We start from the raw sequence: 20,677 nt of genomic DNA, 5'->3' as shown, positions 1-20,677 counted from the left end.
TTTTATATATTTTCTAATGCACCTATTTTAAAAAGTCTTTATTTCCATTTCTATCAGACTCTTCAGCAGGTCCCTCTTCTATATTTTACAACAGTAATGATTCAGATTGCTCTTTGTTTAGTATTCGACCATTCTTATAAAAAAGGTTTGTTTCAAACATTGATAGATACTATCAGAGAAGAGGAGGCCAGGCAAACCAAAGCAAGATACACAATTCCTAGGAGAAGTGGTGAAACCAATTGGGACATCTTACAGAAATAGAGTCAGATCCTGCAATGAGCTCTGCATGGATGTATCCATAGTCACACAGTGGCCCATTACAGGATCAGGGCCGTGTATTGCCAGGGATATAGGTCTTAACTCCTGCAATTCAATTCTATGAGGGCAGAGAAACCTACAAGAAACTATGGTAGGCCCTGATTTTGCAAGTGTTACCTCATGTGCCAACTAGGGTTACCAATTTTGGTGGGACATATTCCTGGAGGTTTCATCACATGACTTAATCTTTAATTAAAAATTAATTTTTAATTCCTGGAGACTCTGGGACAATCATGGAGGGTTGGTGTCAAGGTCCCTTCCCCACTCTGAACTCTAGGGTACAGATGTAGGGACCTGCATAAAAGACCCCCTAAGCTTATTCTTACCAGCTTAGGTTAAAACTTCCCCAACGCACAGATTTCTTTCTTGCCTTGGAACCAGCTTAGGTTAAAAACCTGGTACGCTGCCACCACCGAGCGATTTAACAAAGAACAGAGAAAGAGACCACTTGGAGACGTCTTCCGCCCACCCCCCAAATATCCCCCTCCTCCAGATTTGAAAGTATCTTGTCCCCTCACTGGTCATTTTGGTCAGTGCCAGCAAGGTTACCTTAGCGTCCTAACCCTTTACAGGTGAATGGGTTTTGCCTCTGGCCAGGAGGGATTTTATAGCATTGTATACAGAAAGGTGGTTACCCTTCCCTTTATATTTATGACAGCTGGCAACTCTGTTGACAACCAACACTGAAAGCAATGACTGTCCATCTGCACAAAGCCAGCTGGAGTGGGTCTGTGTAGAAATAAACTACAGGGCACCATGTCAGTGCTATATACTATGTTCATAGTTCTATATTTTTGCTCCTGGTGTTTGATGAGTTTGACTCGGAAAAAGAATCAAATAAAAATATTAGCACGAAAAGAATCACATTTCCTAACAATTGCCCTGAACTCGAATCTTTGCTCTTTGTCTTTTGAAAACTTTAATGAGGCCAGGTCCTTGCCCTGCTCGTCACTCATTTCTATCCACCGCATTGCTCTGGAACGAATGATACCTGATGGGGCGTACACTCCCCCGCACCCCACCCGACTGCTCCGGGGGCAAAATCTGAGTCCGTTTCTGACTATGGGGCTAACGGGTGAAAACTCCGCATTTAAGCGGACCCAGCCGCAAACTCTATCATCCCCCAGTGGGAGAGGCCGCGACCCCGGCGCTTAGCTCCCAGGCCGCGGGGGAGGGGGCCAGGCTCGGAGTACGCCCCGGGCACCAGCAGAGCGGCACCCGCTGGGGGCTCCGGCAGCGCGCGGCGCCGAGCACTACAGCGCCCACAGAGCTGCGCGCGCCGCCCGCCCTCGGCGAAGGGGCTGCTGGGAATTGTAGTCCCAGGCCGAGCAAGGGGAAGATGGCGGTGCCCAAGGCCGCGGTGGCGCTGAGGCACGTGAAGAGCGTCATGGTCCGGTTCTGCCCTTTCCAGACCAAGGTGGAAACCACACGGTGAGGAGAGCTCGGGAGGGCGGCCGGACACCCCCGATACCCTCCTCACGGGGAGCAGCCAGCCCGCCCCACCCACTCCCCTATGGGATCCTGGGGGAGCCAGCGCCCCATTCAAGCTACCAAGCGAGGCCTTTCCCTTCTACCCTCCCCCTCGCCCCCTGGGCGTTGGGCTCCGCCTGGCGGGAGGGGCTCTTTTTTGCCCCGCTTGCGGGCGGGGGAGGCAGGCAGGTGAGTGCCTGTGCGGAGGGGGCAGCGAGTGGTTCACTCTGCCCAGCCCATTCGCCCACGGGGCTGGAATGGCTCCCATGGCGTGTTACGTGTGGCGAGACCCCCCCCCCCCCCGCCCAGGGATGGGCTCCCCCACCCCGGCCGTATGCACCCAACGCAGCTTCGAAGTTTGGATCTGGTTCTGCTTACAGGGCTGTCTCCAAAAACGACTGTAACAGGGGCACGGGGTGGGTTCGCTCTTTGTGGGTGCTAGAGCACGTGACTGGTTCTAGATTGGCTACCAGGTCCAAAGACAACTGTACCTGGGCCGGGAGAGTCAGTATGGGTCCTTGCCGTCTCCCCATTATTGTCAGTAATAAGCAGCATTGTCAGCCTTTAAATGTTTCAAGTCAGGTACCTAAAAATTGAGATTAAAAACAAAAGATTTGAAAAATTGCCCTTCTTTTTTGCCCTATCAGTTGCACTCAGGTCACATTTTTATGCTTTTCTCTGTAACCACTAGGCTTACAGGCACTTTTTTTATTGGTTGCTGATATTTTTTGTATAATCAGTTGTCTCCACTAACCAGGACTTTAATAGGCATCAAGTTTAAAACTAACATAAGGAAGTACTTCTTCACTCAATGCACAATCAACCTGTGGACCTCCTTGTCTTGGGATGTTGTAAAGGCCAAAAGTATAACTGGGTTCAAAGAAGAATTAGCTAAGTTCATGGAGGATAGGTCTATCAATGGTTACTAGCCAAGATGGTTAGCAGTACAGCCCCATGCTCTGGGTGTCCCTAAGCCTCTGATTGACAGATACTGGGACTGGAGGATGGGATAGATCGCTTGATAATTGCCCTGTTCTATTCATTTCCTTTGAAGCATCTGGCGTTGACCACTGTTGGATGACAAGATATTGGGTTAGGTGGATCATTGGCCTAACTCAGTATGGCCATTCTTATATTTAAGTTAAAACATCAAATATTGTGAGAGTTGGCCAAGTTAAGACCCCAGCAATACCTGTGCAACCCCATTGTTTTCAGACTACTGGTTTAGTGACACCTATACAGATGTGTTCGCTCAATTTGCACAAATATAATTGACATGCATTTAGCAAACAATTGTTGATGTTGTAAAAGGAGGAGTAGAATCTAGTTTCCCCCTCTTTACTACTTTGATGAAAGTAAAATGCAGCAGTGAAAATTACTATCACTACAATAAGGTGATATGACTTACTGTCAGTATGCAGATATATGTCTGAACACACTGAGGAGGCAATTCTTTAATAGGAAGGTGCCATTTTTTCTTCTCTTTTCAGAGAAGAAAGGTATCGTACTGAAGTTTTACAGGAAAGATGTACTGTAACGTGATCAGAAGATGGGTTGAAATACAACTAATCTGTCTTCTGCTTCTGTGTCTTTGGGTATGTCTACAATATGAGCTGGAAACTGTAAATTCAAACTTGTGGTGACATATCTGCTGGAGCTGTGACTGAGCTAGCGTGCTAAAAATAGAGTGTAGCTGCATAGAGGGAGCAGCTAGCGACCCTAAGTAGTCGGAGATGCTAATCATGTGGTGGGATGGGTAGCCCTTCCTGCTGCCACAGCTACACTCTATTTTTAGCACAATAGCTCAGTCAGCGCTAGCATGGGTTAAGTTTCCTCGAGCTAGAAATTGCACCTCAAGCTCAAAGTATACAGGAACTGACTAAGGCCCGCAAGCACACATGTGCTTAACTTTACTATGCTAATCACAGAGGCCCCAACCCTAAAGTCACTGAGGATCTATGTGAGTGCAAGGGTCAGCCCATGTGAAGTCAGCTGTAAGATTGGGGCTTTAGTTATTAATAGGGCCCTCCCAAATTCTCAGTCCATTATGGTCAATTTCATGACTATAGGATTTGAAAATTGGTAAATTTCACGTTTTTAGATTTTTAAAACTGAAATTTCATGGTGTGTTAACCGTAGGGGTCCTGACCCAAAAAGGGAATGTGGGGGGGAGTTTCAAACCTATTGTGGGGGGGTCATGGGGTTGCCACCCTCACTTCTGTGCTGCTTACAGAGCTGGACAAAATGGGGAGCAGGGGGTGCAGCGCTATCTGCAGCTGGGAGAGATACCCAAGAGCACCCCTGCAAGGAAAGAGCAAGTCCTGTCCTGCCCCAGCCCTGCCCAGACTATCAGCTAGGTCCCCCCTTTGCTGGGATGCTCCAACTCCACAAGCCTTCTCCAGCTGCAGGAACCCTTTGGGGCTACTGTCCAATCCCAGAGCGTCCTGCAGAAGGGGGAGGCTCCTGGAGGTGGCTCTAGACCTCCCCCCGCCCCAGCCAGCCCCCTTTGCGGGGAAGGACTTATTTCATGGTCCATGACACATTTTTCACTGCTGTGAAATTGGTAAGGCCCTAGTTATTAGTGTTACAATACTTAGAAATAGTGAGGAAAAATACAATGGCTGATGTTCTTTGGTTATCAGTTGCCTGAGAAGTCCAAATAATTGTACTTTTTCCATGACATAACTACTTTACTAAATGAACATAAAACACAAACTTGAAACAGATTTGAGGAGTTATTTTACATGTACCCACAGGCGTGCATGTGCATACACACACAGTAATAGAGGTTAAGGCTAGAAGGGACAACCAGATAATCTAGTCTGACCTACATATTACAAGTCACCACTACCACCACCCAGTATCTGCACATTAAAACCAACAACTGAAATTAGACCAAAGCATTGCAATTCTCATGAGACTAGATACTATGAGCTACAGACAGAGAATAGGAGAGACCAAGATGCACCAGTGCCCAAGACCCTCACAATGGCAGGGAAATGATTAAGTGATACCCACACACTACAGAGGAAGATGAAGCCCAACCAAAGTCACTGCCAATCTGACCTGAGAGAAAATTTCTTCCTCACCCCATATATGGTGGTCAGGTATGAGCAGGAACCAGCCAGACAAGCACCTTGAGAGAGAGAGAATGCTTGGTTTCATCTAAGAGCTCTGGCCCACCTCAGCCAATCTAATATCTCCAGCTGTGGCCATCACTGATGCTTCAGAGTAAGGCAATAAAATAACCCACAACAGAATACATTGGTGTGTGTGCAGGGAATCCCTTCCTGACTCTTGCAGGTGACTGATATGGCTTCAAAGTGACCCTATTCATTGAACTTTGACCAAAATTTAAATGAAAAACAAATTACACAAACTTCAGCAAATCATTAGAAATGTTACCATGGAGTTGGGAAAAAAATCCAATGGAAACAGATATTTAAACAAAATAAACATTTCTCGGAACTCCAAACACTGAAACATTGACAACCTGAAAGTAAAATTGGTTATAAAGAAAAATAAAACTGATCTGACTGATAGCTGGGATAATGCAATCAATCAAAAAGAAATGCAAAAAGTAAACAAAATAGTGAAAAGCAAATTGGATTTTAAAATTTCTTTGTAATAATCTGTTAAAATGATCATGCAATCGAGAACTTATGGAACTTCTTGTAGAACTGGGGCAGTAAATATAAATCCTAATTGGTTTCTATTTTGGTTAGCAACTTCAAACTATGCAAATTAGGAGAGTAAATTAATTGCAGAAATATGTTCAGTATATTTTTACTTAATTTATATTTCTTAAATCTTTTCAGAATATTTCTTGAACATGTAAACAGTAAAAAAGCTCGTGCCTCCAATATCAACTGTGTAGTGACAACAGATGTAAGGCACGATGGATCTGAACCAGTTGTAGACATCATGTTTGGTAAGGAGTTTATCATTCATCTTAAAGGGAACGTAGCCTTTCTAGACTCACACTGGAAGATATTTGTGGTTGTTTCCTGTAATTTGTATTTGTATTGGGGTCGTACCTTGACATCCCAGTTATGGATCAGAATCACATTGTGCTAGGTGTTGTACAAACATGTTTTTGAGCAAGAGTAGGATGGAATCAGTCAGGTTAATGTATTGGGAAGGAAATTAAAAAGAAAAATTCTGTCTACTGGATTTAGAATTGGGAAGAAAGGGAATGCTAAAAAAAAAAAAAAAAAGACTTCATTACAAACATTCAGCTCCAATACTTAATTGAGAGGTCTGCAAGTGGACCCTTGCACCTGTGCAGAGCCCTATTGCAGGCAATGTGGCTCCATGCTGCCACAGTAACTTGGTCATATGAGCTGTCCCACCTCAGTGGAACTACTCACATGTATAAATGTTTGCAGAAATGAGTCTACTCACGTGTATAAATGTTTGCAGAAATGGGTCCAAAGCCAGCTCTGTGTGCTCCTCTAACTTGTACTGGAGGTTTCTGTCAACCCCCAGAGCAGCCCAGATTTGAGGCACATCACAAATCGCTTTAATCCACCTTTGTTCACCTCTTTCCTGAGCTTTACCTTCTCTTCTGCTGTCTTCTAAGAGGTCCAGCAGAGAACCTAGCCCATTAAGTTTTTCCTTCCCTAAAGATTATCTATTTGTTTTCCTTTAAACTTTCATATTTTAATCAGGTCAGCTGCCATTTCTAGCGAACGTTGCAAAGTTTTAGATTTGATATGTCAAACATGTATATTTTTCATTCAGTATCTCTATAGAGTATTTCCTTCCTCATTTATTTACCATCCTTGTCTCTTGCCAAGGTATACTAGATGATGAAGCTTAATGCTGTGCAGAGCCTCTGTCAAAAGATGTTATTTTACCGATGCCAGAAACTACTGCTTTCAATTTTTCACTTTCCCAAGGTGCTGAGCATGTTGCCAAGGGAGCATTTCCAGCCCTTGGAGTCTGGGAATACAGGACCTGAACTTGGAAACTGCACAAGACAGTGTATTATGCTGCTGCTAGATGGCTTGCTATAGTTTTTTTTTTTTGAGAGATACTGTCAACTTGAAAAATCTAATCACTTCAAAATTTAGTTATGATTAGTTTTAGGCACTGCATTTTGTTCCGAGTTCCCCTTATTACCTCACCCACCTTGTCTCTTTATATGCAATATCTCAGATGTGGAATCCACTCCCTTAGGGCTGGTCTACACTACACAGTTAGATCAACGTAAGGCAGCTTACATTGACCTAATTATGTCAGTGTGTACACTACAGCCTTCCTCCTGCCGATGTAAGGCCTTGTCTATGCTACCACGGTAAGTCGACCTAAGTTATGCCACCCTAGTTACATGAATAACATAACTTGAATTGACGTAGCTTAGGTCGACTTACCGTGGTGTCTACCCCATGCTGCGTCGACAGGAGACGCTCACCAGTCGACTTACCTTACTTTTCTTATTCCGGTGGAGTATTGGAGTCGGGCCGGAAAGTGTTCTGCAATTGATTTAGTAGGTCTTCAACAGAACCGCTAAATCAACCCCTGCTGCATTGATCACATCAGCATCAATCTCTGATAAGTGTAGACTTGGCCTAAGTGCCCTACTACACCGTTATAACTCCACCTGCACGAGAGGCGTAAGGCTTATGTCAGTGTAGATAGGGTGATGCAGTGTATGTGTAGACACTGCATTACTTACATCAGCTGTTGGCAGGAGCCGTGAAATTAACAAGAAAGCCAGGCAGCTGGACTCTGCCCCTGCCTGGGAGCTGGTGTGAGAATTGACCCCTCTCCAGGCTGGGAGCTGTGGTGAGAAGCCTGGGCGACGGGACCCTGCTTCCAGCTAGGAGCTGGGGCTAGAAGCCCTGGGCAGCCTCTTCTCCTCCCCCCCCGCCCCCGGGGAATCTCAGTTCTGCACACTACCCCTCTTAGGTTAGTGGAAGTGCTCCTGGTGAGGACACACACCACTGACCCAAGGAGAGTAGCGTAGACATGTACCACTACAGTAATTACTGCAGTGGCTGTAAGTCAACCTAATATAGGTCAACTTACCTTTCTAGTATAGACGTAGCCTTACAGTCCAAGTTTGCCTACCTTCAGAGAATAGTGTGAACTACTTTAGTAACACATCTGTTCTGAAACTAGATCATATCTGGGGAGTTTTTCCTTATGTTTGGATGACTCTTAATGTATGGTATGCGCACAGATTCAATGGTAATGGGTATGAATATTTTTAAGTAGACTGAATGAACTGAGCGTTTACACCTATTTTAGTTTGAATGTATGATAAATTGTTTCTTATAACTTTATTTATCACCTCTAAAACGTATGATCTTTCCTTTACAGCTGATGGAGACAGATTGATAATGAAAGGAGCCAACTTGACAGCAGCAGAAATGTTATCAGCTTTCAACTCCAGATGCATAGCAAAAGACCTGAAGGCAGAAGAGAAAACTAAGAAAAAGAGTGCTTGAAGATCAAAGAAACAATTATGTTTAAAATTGTTTAGGCATGTGAAAAGCAATGAGCAGCTTTTGTTATCAGAACTACATAGGAAACTTCACTGATAACTGACATGAAATCTTAAAAAGAGATATGGACAAAATGCTAGCCAGTTCAACATACGGCTGAATGATTCGTATAAATATATATTTTTCCTGAGGAAAATACAATGGAGAAGCTAAAATCATTAACTCTGGCAGGGTTGGCAAGTCTTGGATGCACAAATAAATTCCTCTAGCCATATACACAAACTGTCAGTGTTTTGACCATGCACACACTGATCAATGCCATGCCTATTTGTATATTAATATGAATAATGAAGATGAGCCTAATAAATTTGTTACAAATAGAAAAATTAAGTTTAGACAGTGTTTTCAACATACATGCTATGCATTGGTATCTAAAACTTCATTAGATTGTTAAACTTGTCTGTCACTAAGTAACTGATTTTGATTCAAGAATCTCTGAAGATTAATAATTGTTTAGTTAGCTCAGCAATGAAATCAAAGCCACAAAATAAATAAGAATGTCTAAGACCTATCTTATAAGGGACTATCCACAGAGAAAAAGTGCTACTTGTTGTGAATCAGGGTGACAGAATATAGTCCAAAGTGAAAGATGAATTTGGTATATTCAGTATTTTGGAGAGACAGGTCATTTTGCTGTGATACAGTTTTTTTGTTAGTTTTTTTTAAGAACAGAGTGGGCCTGATTCTGTGTGTGTGTGGTTCCCTTCTGCCCCTCCCCCCCCCATATGCATAAAATCTGCAGAAGGAAGGACAGTTTTACAAGTACAGTTTGTAGTTTGGTCCCATAGAAAGGAGAATGGTAAAGTCCATTAGGCTCCCTCTTATTTAAGAAAGGTGAGAAGAGAAGGTAGTTAAAGCCCTTTTTTTGTTTTGTGTTTGTATAGTGCCTAGCCCAATGAAGTCCTGGTCCGTGACTGAGGCTCCTAGGTGTGATCACAATATTTGTAGTAGTAAAGGATTTTTAAAAATTTACATTTACTAAGTCACCTATCACCTATCAATCCTTTAGGCATTGTAGAGTTATTAAAAACCATGGCAAAAGGATAGATACCCTTAATATAAAAGGACTCGACTGCCCAAGTAATTTTAAAACATAGCCTTTATACTGATAAAGTGACAAACTCAGTACATAACATAGTAATCCCATAATAGTCAGAACCTTTCCATGAACAATAAAACCTCATCCCACTTTGTGCAAACAAGCGCATTAAAATAGATGAACATACCCAGAAGGTTAACAAATCTAAACTGCATCAGGCTGAAGGGGAAATGAGTTTCAGAGGCAAGGTTCTCTCAGAAAATGCCCTACTGGCAGCTCCACTTCCTTCTAAGCAGCAGATTGTCAGCTCCAGTGGCTCCACTGAACTCCTCAGTGTGAAAGGACTCAGGTCTTTCAGGTAGTTGGGTCCCCAAGCCATTTAGTGCTTTATGGATCAAATCCATCAACTTAAATTCCAACTGGAAATTACAAACCAATGCAATTGTCATGCTTTCCTTGTGAAACACATTTAATTATGAAATACAGACATGGCTGCAGCATTCCTTCCCATGATGTGTATGTAACACAATTGTTTTTTGTTTTGTTTTTTTTTTTTAGTCAAAAGGGGAGAGAAGCAGTGGGGAGGAGACGTGGAGTTTTGTGGAATCCTCCAAGTTGGCACTTGGAAAGACCAAGAGGCATGTAGAGCAGTGGTTTTCAAACCATTTTTCTGGCGACCCTCGACCCAACGGAGCTGGGGATGAGAGGTTTGGGATTGGGGCAGGGGGTTGGGGTGCAGGAGGGGGTCAGGGCTCTGGGTTGGGACCAGGGATGAGAGGTTTGGGGTGCAGGAAGGGGCTCGGTCTGGGGGGGCTCGGGATTGGGGCGTGGGTTACCTCGGGCAGCTTCTGGTCAGTGGTGTAACGGGGGTGCTAAGGCAGGCATCCTGCCTGTCCTGGCACCACGGACAGCGCTGTGCCCTGGAAGTGGCCAGCAGCAGGTTCCAGCTCCTAGGCGGAGGTGTGCAAGTGGCTCTGCGTGGCTCTCGCCTACAGGCACTGCCTCCCCTCAGCTCCTATTGGGCGGTTCCCAATGGGAGTGTGGAACCAGTGCTTGGGGCGGGGACAGCGCGCAGAGCCCCGTGGCCCCCCCACCTAGGAGCCAGACCTGCTGGTGGCTGCTTCTGGGGCACAGCGTGGTGTCAGAACAGATAGGGACTAGCTTGCTTTAGCCAGGCAGCACTGCCGCCAGGACTTTTAATAGCCGCCTCAACCCAATGTCTTACATTCTGCGTTCCAGTACTGGGTTGTGACCCGCAGTTTGAAAACCCCTGATGTAGAGGAGGATGGTGGCAGAGTGATAGTTTTTGGGCATGCTCAATAGATGTTTCTGAAGCTGTGCAGAGGATTTCCATTAAGGGCAAGCAGTCTCGCAGGTTACATACATTCGCTGTCTAGGAGCTGAACTAATCAGAGGGGGGAATGTTATAAGTGGGTGAACTGGAGACAGCCCTCTGGACTCAGTGGCTGAACAACACAGGACCAAGACATGTCTAATGTGACGGCCGCATCCCAGAGCCAGTGCCACCTTGGATCCAGACTATAGCATCCCTATCTCACTGCAAGCTGAGGAAATGGCCAACAGTTGATTCCGGGACTGGAATTGCTGCTGGCTATGAAGATCTTTGGATTGTTTTGTAGAGGAGATTTTGAGGAGTAAAGAGGGAAGCTATAGGGCTGCCATTCACCTCTGGCTCTGAGGAGTCCAGGTGACACACACACACTTTTAATGCTATGCTGCAGAGACTGAGAAGTCATGGCTGTGAAAAGAATGAAAGGAAGCTGGTTACTCAGAAGTCCAAACAACACAGTTCCCTTAAAGTGATTCAGCCTCAGGCCTCCATCCATGTACCCACGTCAAATTTTTGTAAATCTTATTTCTTCATATAAAATAAAAGGTTCTACCAATCCCAAAGGATTAGACACAGTACCTCCCAGGTTAATGAATGTTTTAGATCTTACCCAAATACATGCTACAGCCAATTCTTATTAACTAAAATCTAAAGGTTTATTTCTAAAAAGAAAAGTGAGAGTTAAAATTGGTTAAAGGAATCAATTACATACAGTAATGGCAAAGTTCTTGACTCAGGTTTGTAGCAGTGATGGAATAAACTGCTGGGTTAAGTCAAGTCTCTGCAGTTCATCCACAGCTTGGATGGGTCATTCAGTCCATTGTTCAGAGCTTCAGTTTGTAGCAAAGTTCCTCCAGAGGTAAGAAGCAGGATTGAAGATAAAATGGGGAAGATGCCGCTGCCTTTTATAGTCTCTTGCTATGTGGCCTGTGCTTCCTTTGTTTCAAACACAAGCTGCCCAGCACATGGCTTGGAAGCCTTAGAGATCACTCCATAGGCATGTCCCTGCATGCCTTGCTGAGTCATAAGGTGTATCTCCCTTCTCTCAATGGGTCAGTTCATAGCTGATGGTCTTTAATGGGCCATCAAGCAGGCTAGGCAGTGCTGATGCCAAATTGTCTGGGTGTGTCACCCAGAAGCATAGCACAAGTTTGAAATACAGACATATCTATAACTCACAATGCAAAGGTGATACAAACATAAATAAGATCATCATATCTGGTAACTTGTGACATTTTTGCAGATATCTTGCATAGCATATCTGGCTGATTACTTTGTGGATGTTACTCCAGGAGCAAACATTTCAAATCCAGGTACACATTGTGCTGAAACTTTTGCAACAGTAACAAAGTGAGGAAGTCTATGTGGGAAAACACCAACAGAGTTACGAAGTAAAATTTGCCCAAGTATTCCAAACGCTGGTTGCAGATATATGCTTATATATAAATAGTTATTTAAAAGAAATTATATGACACTGTCTTGATGGTTGAACTGGGTAATGTTTTTTTAAAGTCCTAAGCATGTAAATAAAGTTAACTTTAGGCATAAGTACTTTCAGGATTGGAGCCTTGGATTGCAAGACATTCTGGGCAGGGATGCGTCTCTTACTCTCTATTTGCATAGTGCTGAGCCCAGTTCCTGTTGAGGCTTCTAAGTATTACTGTAATACAAGTAATCAGCCTATGCGTATGTGCAATATGTTGGCTAACATGAACTCAGCATGTTCATAGCAAATTTAAAAGGAAATGCTTAAACTGTGATCTGAGATTACTACTGTAACACACTGAAAATACATTAATAAAACCTGACTATACACAGCAGGATGTGGGAGAAAACACAAAAGGTAGTAGTGGGCAAATCTAGATTAATATTTTAAAGGACTAAAACCTGACCTTCCTTCCACTCCTTATACAAATAATGGGAAACCTTGGAGTAGTTAAGAATTTATCTACACATTAAAATTGTTCTGGATTAAGGCAGAGTGTGAATTGAATGTGGAATTGCTGTTCCTGAATAACTCAGGCCATGTCTATCCTACAACGTTAAGTCGACTTAAATTACATTGATGTACAGCCACCACTGTAATTAAACCACTGTTGCATGTCCACACTATGATTCTTGTGTCAACAGAGCCATCCACAGTAGCAGTTCTTGCACTGACAGAGCAGTGCACTGTGGGTAGCTATCCCACTGTGCAACTGGCAGCCAGGTGTTTTGGGAAGGGTTCAGCATCTCATGATGTGGTTTTCTCAATCCCCATCATTCCATGGGCATCCTACTCTGTTTCCTGTCTCTTTTCAATTGACCTGCGCGACAGCCATTTCTGTCAGAAAGCATGGACCTTGCACTGCTCTTCAGTATTGTCCTGTGCATTATGAACACAAGGCTATAAGAGGAGCTCAACAGGGGTGAGGGTTATTTGGCTGAAGGAGGCCTTCAAGGAGCATTTTAACACTGTGCCAAAGTAATTTGTAAAAAGAAAAGGAGTACTTGTGGCACCTTAGTGACTAACAAATTTATTAGAGCATAAGCTTTCGTGAGCTGTAGCTCACGAAAGCTTATGCTCTAATAAATTTGTTAGTCACTAAGGTGCCACAAGTACTCCTTTTCTTTTTGCGAATACAGACTAACACGGCTGCTACTCTGAAAGTAATTTGTGTTGCTGTAGTGTGTTGAGCTTGGCATTGTTTGCACCATGCTATGAACCTTGTAATGATTGCTGTGTGTGCCTGACTGTAACAATGCACACATGCCTATTGCTATGGTTAGCTGCAGCCACCATGTGATGAAGAAGAATAAAGATACATTTAGTTTCTATAAGTAGATTTTTATTCCACACGCATTTAAATATACCTGTGTAATCATAGACTATCAGGGTTGGAAGGGATCTCAGGAGGTCAGCTTGTCCAACCCCCTGCTCAAAGGAGGACCAATCCCCTACTAAATCATCCCAGCCAGGGCTTTGTCAAGCCAGGTCTTAAAAACCTCTAAGGAAGGATATTCCACCACCTCCCTAGGTAACCCATTCTAGTGCTTTACCACCCTAATATACAAGGGTGGAAAGTTTTTCCTAATATACAACCTAAACCTCCCCTACTGCAACTTGAGACCATTACTCCTTGTTCTGTCATCTGGTACCACTGAGAACAGTCTAGATCCATCCTCACTCTTCTCTTCCGCAGAGATAAATAAATACATTTTATTTATCTGGTAAATAATCCCAGTTCCCTCAGCCTCTCCTCATAAGTCAGTTGCTCTAGCCCCCTAATAATTTTTGTTGCTCTCCGCTGGACTCCTTCCAATTTTTTCTCATCCTTCTTGTAGCGTGGGACCCAAAACTGGACACAGTACTCCAGATGAGGCCTCACCAATGCTGAATAGAGGGGAATGATCACGTCCCTTGATCTGCTGGCAATGCTCCTACTTATACAGCCCAAAATGCTTGGGAACAAGGTCACACTGTTGACTCATATCCAGCTTCTCATCCACTGTAACCCCTAGGTCCTTTTCTGCAGAACTGCTGCCTAGCCACTCGGTCCCTAGTCTTTAGCGGTGCATGGGATTCTTCCGTCCTAAGTGCAGGACTCTGCACTTGTCCTTGTTGAACTTCATCAGATTTCTTTTGGCCCAAACCTCTAATTTGTCTAGGTCCCTCTGTATCCTGTCCCTACTCTCCAGCGTATCTACCTCTCCTCCCAGTTTAGTGTCATCTGCAGGGGTGGCAGATTTGTAGAAAGTTGGTGGTGCCCAGAACCTGCCCCCCCACCCCCCACAACTCCACCTCCCACCTGCCTAAGGCTCTGGGAGAGAGTTTGGGTGGGGGGGAGGAGGTCTGGGGTGCAGGCCCTGGGCTGGGGCAGGGAATTGGGGTGCAGGAGGGATGCAGGATGCAGGCTCTGGGAGGGAGTTTGGGTGCAAAAGGGGTGAGAGGTTGGGCTCTGGGAGGGAGTTTGGGTGGGAGAGGGGGTCTGGGGTGCAGGCTCTGGGATGGAGTTTGGGTGCTGGGTGCCGGCTCTGGGCTGGGGCAGGGGGTGCAGGAGGGACTTAGGGGTGCAGGCTCTGGGATGGAGTTTTGGTGCAGGCTTTGGGATGGGGGTTGGGGTGTAGGAGCGGGTGAGAGGTGCAGGCTCTGGGAGGGAGTTTGGGGGTTAGAGGGGGTGCAGAGAGCGGGTGCAGGCTCTGGGAGGGAGTTGGGGATGAGAGGGGGTGCAGAGGGAGGCGGTGCAGGGGTGAGGGCTGTGGGGCAGGGCTGGGGGGTTTGGGGTGTGGGGTGTGGGAGGGGGCTCAGGGCTAGGGCAGAGGATTGAGGTGCGGGGGATGAAGGCTTTGGCTGGGGCTAAGGATGAGGGGTTTGGAGTGTGGGAGAGGCTCAGGGCTAGGGTTGGGGTGGGGGGTGTGGGCTCTGAGGTGGGGCAGGGCTGGGGATGAGTTTGGGGTGCAGGCGGGCTCCCAGCCCTCTCCCTCCGGCAGCACACTCACCCCGCACCACTGTCACTGCACATGCTCCTAGGGCCCCTCTCAGGTCCAGGAATCTTCCTTGCCTCCCCTGTGGTGGGTGCCGGGGGGGCTGCCATCACATGTGTGTCTCCTCCCCTGCTGCTGCCCCTCACTGTAGCCTCACTGGGGTGAGGGATGAGGCTGCCCCTTGCCCAGCGTGGGGCAGGAGTGGTGACTGTGGGCGGGGGCCCCCAGTGCTGGTGGAGGGTCCTGCCAGAAACGGGAAGGGTCGGAGGCAGAAGGGCCGGGTAAGGGCAGCTTGCCCTGCCATTAGTGGATGGGGGGCACTAGGACCCTGTGGCGGCAGTTGATGCTGGGAGCCAGCAGAGCGGAGTGGAGCTACAGGGGAGAGGCAGGGATGCTCCGGGGCCCTGGGGAGGTGCACGGGGGCAGCAAGTGGGAGACGGGGAACATGTGGGGTAGGTCCGTGGGGGTGGCAGGTGAGGCCGGGGGAGAGACCCAGCCCCAAACATTGGTGGTGTCAGGCCCCGGGGCCCTGAATATTGCTGAAGCCTAGGCACCACTGGCCCATACAACTCGCCGCCCCTGCATCTGCAAACTTGCTGCGGGTGCAATCCACGCCATCCTCCAGATCATAAATAAAGATATTGAACAAAACTGGCCCCAGGACCGACCCTTGGGGCACTCTGCTTGATACCGGCTGCCAACTACACATGGAGCCATTGATCACTACCCGTTGAGCCTGACGATCTAGCCAGCTTTCTGTCCATCTTATAGTCCATTCATCCAGCCCATACTTCTTTAACTTGCTGGCAAGAATACTGTGGGAGACCGTGCCAAAACTTTGCTAAAGTCAAGGAATAACACGTCCACTGCTTTCCCCACATCCACAGAGCCAGTTATCTCATCATAGAAGGCAGTTAGGTTACTCTGGCATGACTTGCCCTTGGTGAATCCATGCTGACTGTTCCTGATCACTTTCCTCTCCTCAAAGTGCTTCAAAATTGATTCCTTGAGGACCTGCTCCATGATTTTTCCAGGGACTGAGGTGAGGCTGACTGGCCTGTAGTTCCCCAGATCCTCCTCCTTCCCTTTTTTTAAAAATGGGCACTACTTTAGCCTTTTTCCAGTCATCCGGGATCACCATGAGTTTTCAAACATAATGGCCAATGGCTCTGCAATCACATCAGCCAACTCCTTTAGCACCCTTGGATGCAGCGCATCCGGCCCCATGGACTTGTGCTCGTCCAGCTTTTCTAAATAGTCCCCAACTACTTCTTTCTCCACAGAATCTGGTCACCTCCTCCCCATGCTGTGCTGCCCAGGGCAGTAGTCTGGGAGCTGACCTTGTTCGTGAAGACAGAGGCAAAAAAAGCATTGAGTACATAAGCTTTTTCCAAATCCTCTGTCACTAGGTTGCCTCCCCCATACAGTAAGGGGCCCACACTTTTCCTGACCTTCTTCTTGTTGCTAACATACCTGTAGAAACCCTTCTTTTTACTCTTAACATCCCTAGCTAGTTGCAACTCCAATTGTGATTTGGCCTTCCTGATTTCACTCCTGCATGCCTGAGCAATATTTTTCTACTCCTCCCTGGTCATTTGTCCAAGCTTCCACTTCTCATAAGCTTCTTTTTTGTATTTAAGATCAGCAAGGATTTTACTGTTAAGCCAAGCTGGTCGCCTGCCATATTTACTATTCTTTCTACATATCGGGATGGTTTGTTCCTGCAACCTCAGTAAGGATTCTTTAAAATATAGCCAGCTCTTCTGGACTCCTTTCCCCCTCATGTTATTCTCCCAGGGGATCCTGCCCATCAGTTCCCTGAGGGAGTCACAGTCTGCTTTTCTGAACTCCAGGCTCCGTATTCTGCTGCTCTCCTTTCTTCCTTTTGTCAGGATCCTGAACTCGACCATCTCATGGTCACTGCCTCCCAGGTTCCCATCCACTTTTGCTTCCCCTACTAATTCTTCCCTGCTTGATAGCAGCAGGTCAAGAAGAGCTCTGCCCCTAGTTGGTTCCTCCAGCACTTGCACCAGGAAATTGTCCCCAACACTTTCCAAAAACTTCCTGTATTGTCTGTGCACCGCTGTATTGCTCTCCCAGCAGATATCGCAGGTGTGCATTACTGCAACAGACAATGCTGAGGTAAACTTCATACATGCAGGGGAAAGTATCTTTAAAGGGGAGGGAACAGGGAATTCACAAGCACATACAACAATGTGTTTCTCACAGCTGGGTGTATGTGTGGCTGTTGTGTTTAATATCCCATGGAATGGAATGTCTTGGGTACTGCTGCAGCCCCAGAAGATATATGGAATATATGTGTGTGTGTGTGTGTGCGCGCGCGCACCAGCCTTACACACCCACCCCCATCATCAGCCACTGAATCTCCCCATTCACTGCTGGTAGGCTGGCAGCTGGCGAGCAGGGATCCGGCCAGCAGCAGGACCCACTGGTACTGATGGGGGGAAGCAAAAAAATAAGGGACAATTTGTCCATTTTTAAGAAAAAGTTGGGACACCTGCAGGAGGGATTAAATACAGGACTGTCCCTTTAAAAACAGGATGTCTGGTCACCCTACATTTGATAAACCTGTGCTCTGATCCTTTATTTAAAACCCCTTATTTTACACCCAAATAAATCAATCCATTATTTGTTTCGGGGTTGAGTTAATATGAAGATGACCATAAAATGGAGCTAAAGTATATGGTCACCTAGGAAGTAGGACATGTTATCTTACAATGGGGTATGTATTAAATTAGGAGCACATCAATGTCTGTGGGAAATGACAGTCTAACTTTTTCAGAGTGCTAAAAAATTGAGAATTGTGGGCTCAGTAAAAACTGAAAAATGTGGCACTTCTAATAGGGGATAATAATTCTTAACACTTAGGGTTCAGTCCTGCAAGATGCTGAGCTCTGCCTTTGAGATGCTGCGGACTGTGAATTCCCATTGACATTAACATTGGGTGAGATCACCCAGCATCAGGCCCACTGAGTTTTTCATCTTTTGAGTACTTTAGAGTCTGATTCTGTTTCTAACAAGGAAACTGGCTCGAGATTATCTCAGCAAGGTCTCACCATTTACCAGTACTGTATAACATTCCCCCTCCCAAATAAATAGGGAATAATTTTGAAGGCATAACTTTTATTTTTTACAAAAGATCTTGGAATAATTAATGGACCTGCCTTTTGACCAAGTCTTGACCGTATCATAAAATGTGACACAGAGTACTTTTTAAATTAATCTGTTGGCTAATTACAGTTTTCTACTACACCTCTGGGCTAAGAGCTGCTATCAGTCAATCAGATCTGCACTGGTGGCCATGCAAAGTCTCAGAGACATCACAGGGACTCTGCATGGGTACAGGAATTTGCCTGCATGTAGCTACTGCAGAAGAGAGGCCTTTCTTACTGAAAAAAAGTTTAATCAAATGATCATATTAAAATGCATTAATTTTTTTTGAAAAGGTGTCTGTTGAGATTGCCAAACTGACTGCTTAGGGGATTTATTCACACAATTTTCATTAGTTTCAATGGATATTGCAAGGTTAAATCCCCTATTTGGCTTTGAAAATCTCAACCACTGATTTTGGCAGTTTTGCCAAGCTATACTCCCACCTACAATTGTGTAGCCATATTGCATTGGGAGCCATTGTATGCGGGCAGAATCTGGCCCCTATCATAAGAGAGAGGCAGCTGGGGGGAGGAGACTGCATGCCTTTTGATGACTAGTGCTAGGGTGGAATTTAAATTGCATTGATTACAATCCCTAAGTTTACCCCTTACAATTTAAAGTTTGAAATTTCTGACTAGATTCTTGACTGGACAAAAAAGCCAAAACAGAACAAAAAAAGCCAAATTTTCTCTAGCAGTGGACCAAAGATGCAAACCTTGAGGTGTGATTTTTGATCATTCAAATGAGCCTCATGTTGATACTTAAGAAGTCATTTGTTTAGGTTGCATACAAATACATGGTATTACTGTATATACATCAAATATAGGTCCTGGGGATCATTTTGTATATTCTTCTGCCACATGCATCTTTGGGAAACCTGCCACCAAAGGGCAAAACTCTGCCTAGATATAGTGCATATGTCCAAGGACAGAATGGGACACCAAGCTTTGATTCCCAGATATTGCTGGCGAGATAGAAAGCATGCAGTGTGGTTTGCAGATACCAGGGAGACTTTGCTGGGCACAGGGTTAGAGTTATGTTTTGATTTAAATATTAGCAGATTGCATACAGATAGGACCCTATGAATTCACGTTCCATTTTGGTCAATTTCACGGGCATAGGATTTTAAATATAATAAATTTCATGATTTCAGACATTTATATCTGAAATTTAATGGCGTTTTAACGGTAAGGGTCCTGACCCAAAAGACGGTTGTGGGAGAGGTTGCAGCATTGCTTACTTCTGCACTGCTGCTGATGGTGGCGCTGCCTTCAGAGCTGGACAGCTGGAGAGTGGCAGCTGCTTGCCAGGATCCCAGCTCTGAAGGCAGCGCCACCGCCAGCAGCGGTGCAGAAGGATGGCCTGGTATGGTATTGCCACCTTTACTTCTGTGCTGCTGCCTTCAGAGCTGGGCCCTCGGCCAGCAGCTGCCACTCTCTTGCCGCTCAGCTCTGAAGGCAGCAGCACAGAATTAAGGGTGACATGGTATGGTATTGCCACCCTTACTTCTGCACTGCTGCTGGCGGGGAGCTGCCTTCAGAGCTGGGCACCTGCTCTGAAGGCAGTGCAGAAATAAGGGTGGCAATACCATGACCCCCCTTCAATAACCTTGTGACCCCTTTTTGTGTTGGGACCCCTAGTTTGAGAAAAATGCTGATCTCCCCTGTGAAATCTGTAGAGTATAAGGTAAAAGTACACAAGCAGATTTCACGGGGGAGTCTAGATTTCATGGTCCGTGATGCATTTTTCATAGCCATGAATTTGGTAGGGCCCTACTTATACATAAAACCCACTGCAGTCAGAATCACACCCAAATCTTTCAGCTTCTTCCCAGAGCTCAGACACTACTGAAATATCTGTAAACTAAAGGATAGCGAGAGTATTGACATGCAAATGTCAAGGGTCACACATAGCTTCACAATTCCCGATGTAGTATCATAATAACTTTTGAACTGAGTAAGGCTTACCCCACATCAGCTGTGTAACATCAGCATGTTGCATCTTGTTAGCTCAGTGACTACACAGCTGGCAACAGAGTACCACCCAGACACAATAGGAAAAAAAAAATAGTCAGACTTGCAAAATTCTTCTTAATCACAGAGTAGAAGAGGTGAGTAACTTTTTTTGATGGCCTAGTAGAATGCTATTAGCTTTTTCACTGCTAAAGGGCAGGTGAGTAGATTTTGTTTGTGCTGTTAATATTTTTGGACAATTTTTGAAGGCTTCAATAGGTGCTGACCCACCTCACATCTATAAGGAGTCTGGTGTAAAGAGAGTTTGGCCATTTCTCTAGACATCAGGGGAAAGCAAGTTCTTCTCTCTTGCCAAATACAGCCCATGCATAACACT

At 45.5% G+C, this 20,677-nt stretch overlaps 1 protein-coding gene across 1 annotated transcript; it reads left to right on the top strand.

Moving 5' to 3' along the window:
- The first annotated feature begins 1,306 nt into the window (after positions 1-1,306).
- Positions 1,307-8,626, top strand: MRPL53 (mitochondrial ribosomal protein L53). The gene is made up of 3 exons (XM_038393410.2): positions 1,307-1,749; positions 5,607-5,719; positions 8,116-8,626. Exons 1-3 carry the CDS (start codon positions 1,658-1,660, stop codon positions 8,241-8,243), a joined length of 333 nt encoding a protein of 110 aa, XP_038249338.1. The 5' UTR covers positions 1,307-1,657; the 3' UTR covers positions 8,244-8,626.
- The last annotated feature ends 12,051 nt before the right edge of the window (positions 8,627-20,677 follow it).

The sequence above is a fragment of the Dermochelys coriacea genome, chromosome 2 (assembly GCF_009764565.3).
Source record: "Dermochelys coriacea isolate rDerCor1 chromosome 2, rDerCor1.pri.v4, whole genome shotgun sequence".
NCBI lineage: Eukaryota > Metazoa > Chordata > Testudines > Dermochelyidae > Dermochelys > Dermochelys coriacea.
The sequence above is the reverse complement of the archived record's forward strand: the minus strand, read 5'-3'. Positions and strand labels throughout refer to the sequence as shown.

What these genes read in the sequence shown, in the direction of transcription:
- MRPL53 (XM_038393410.2), top strand. Translation starts at nt 1,658, where the DNA reads ATGGCGGTGCCCAAGGCCGCGGTGGCGCTGAGGCACGTGAAGAGCGTC. An exon ending in ACCAAGGTGGAAACCACACG is followed by an intron (nt 1,750 to 5,606) that starts GTGAGGAGAGCT and finishes AAATCTTTTCAG; the next exon opens with AATATTTCTTGAACATGTAA. An exon ending in AGTTGTAGACATCATGTTTG is followed by an intron (nt 5,720 to 8,115) that starts GTAAGGAGTTTA and finishes TTTCCTTTACAG; the next exon opens with CTGATGGAGACAGATTGATA.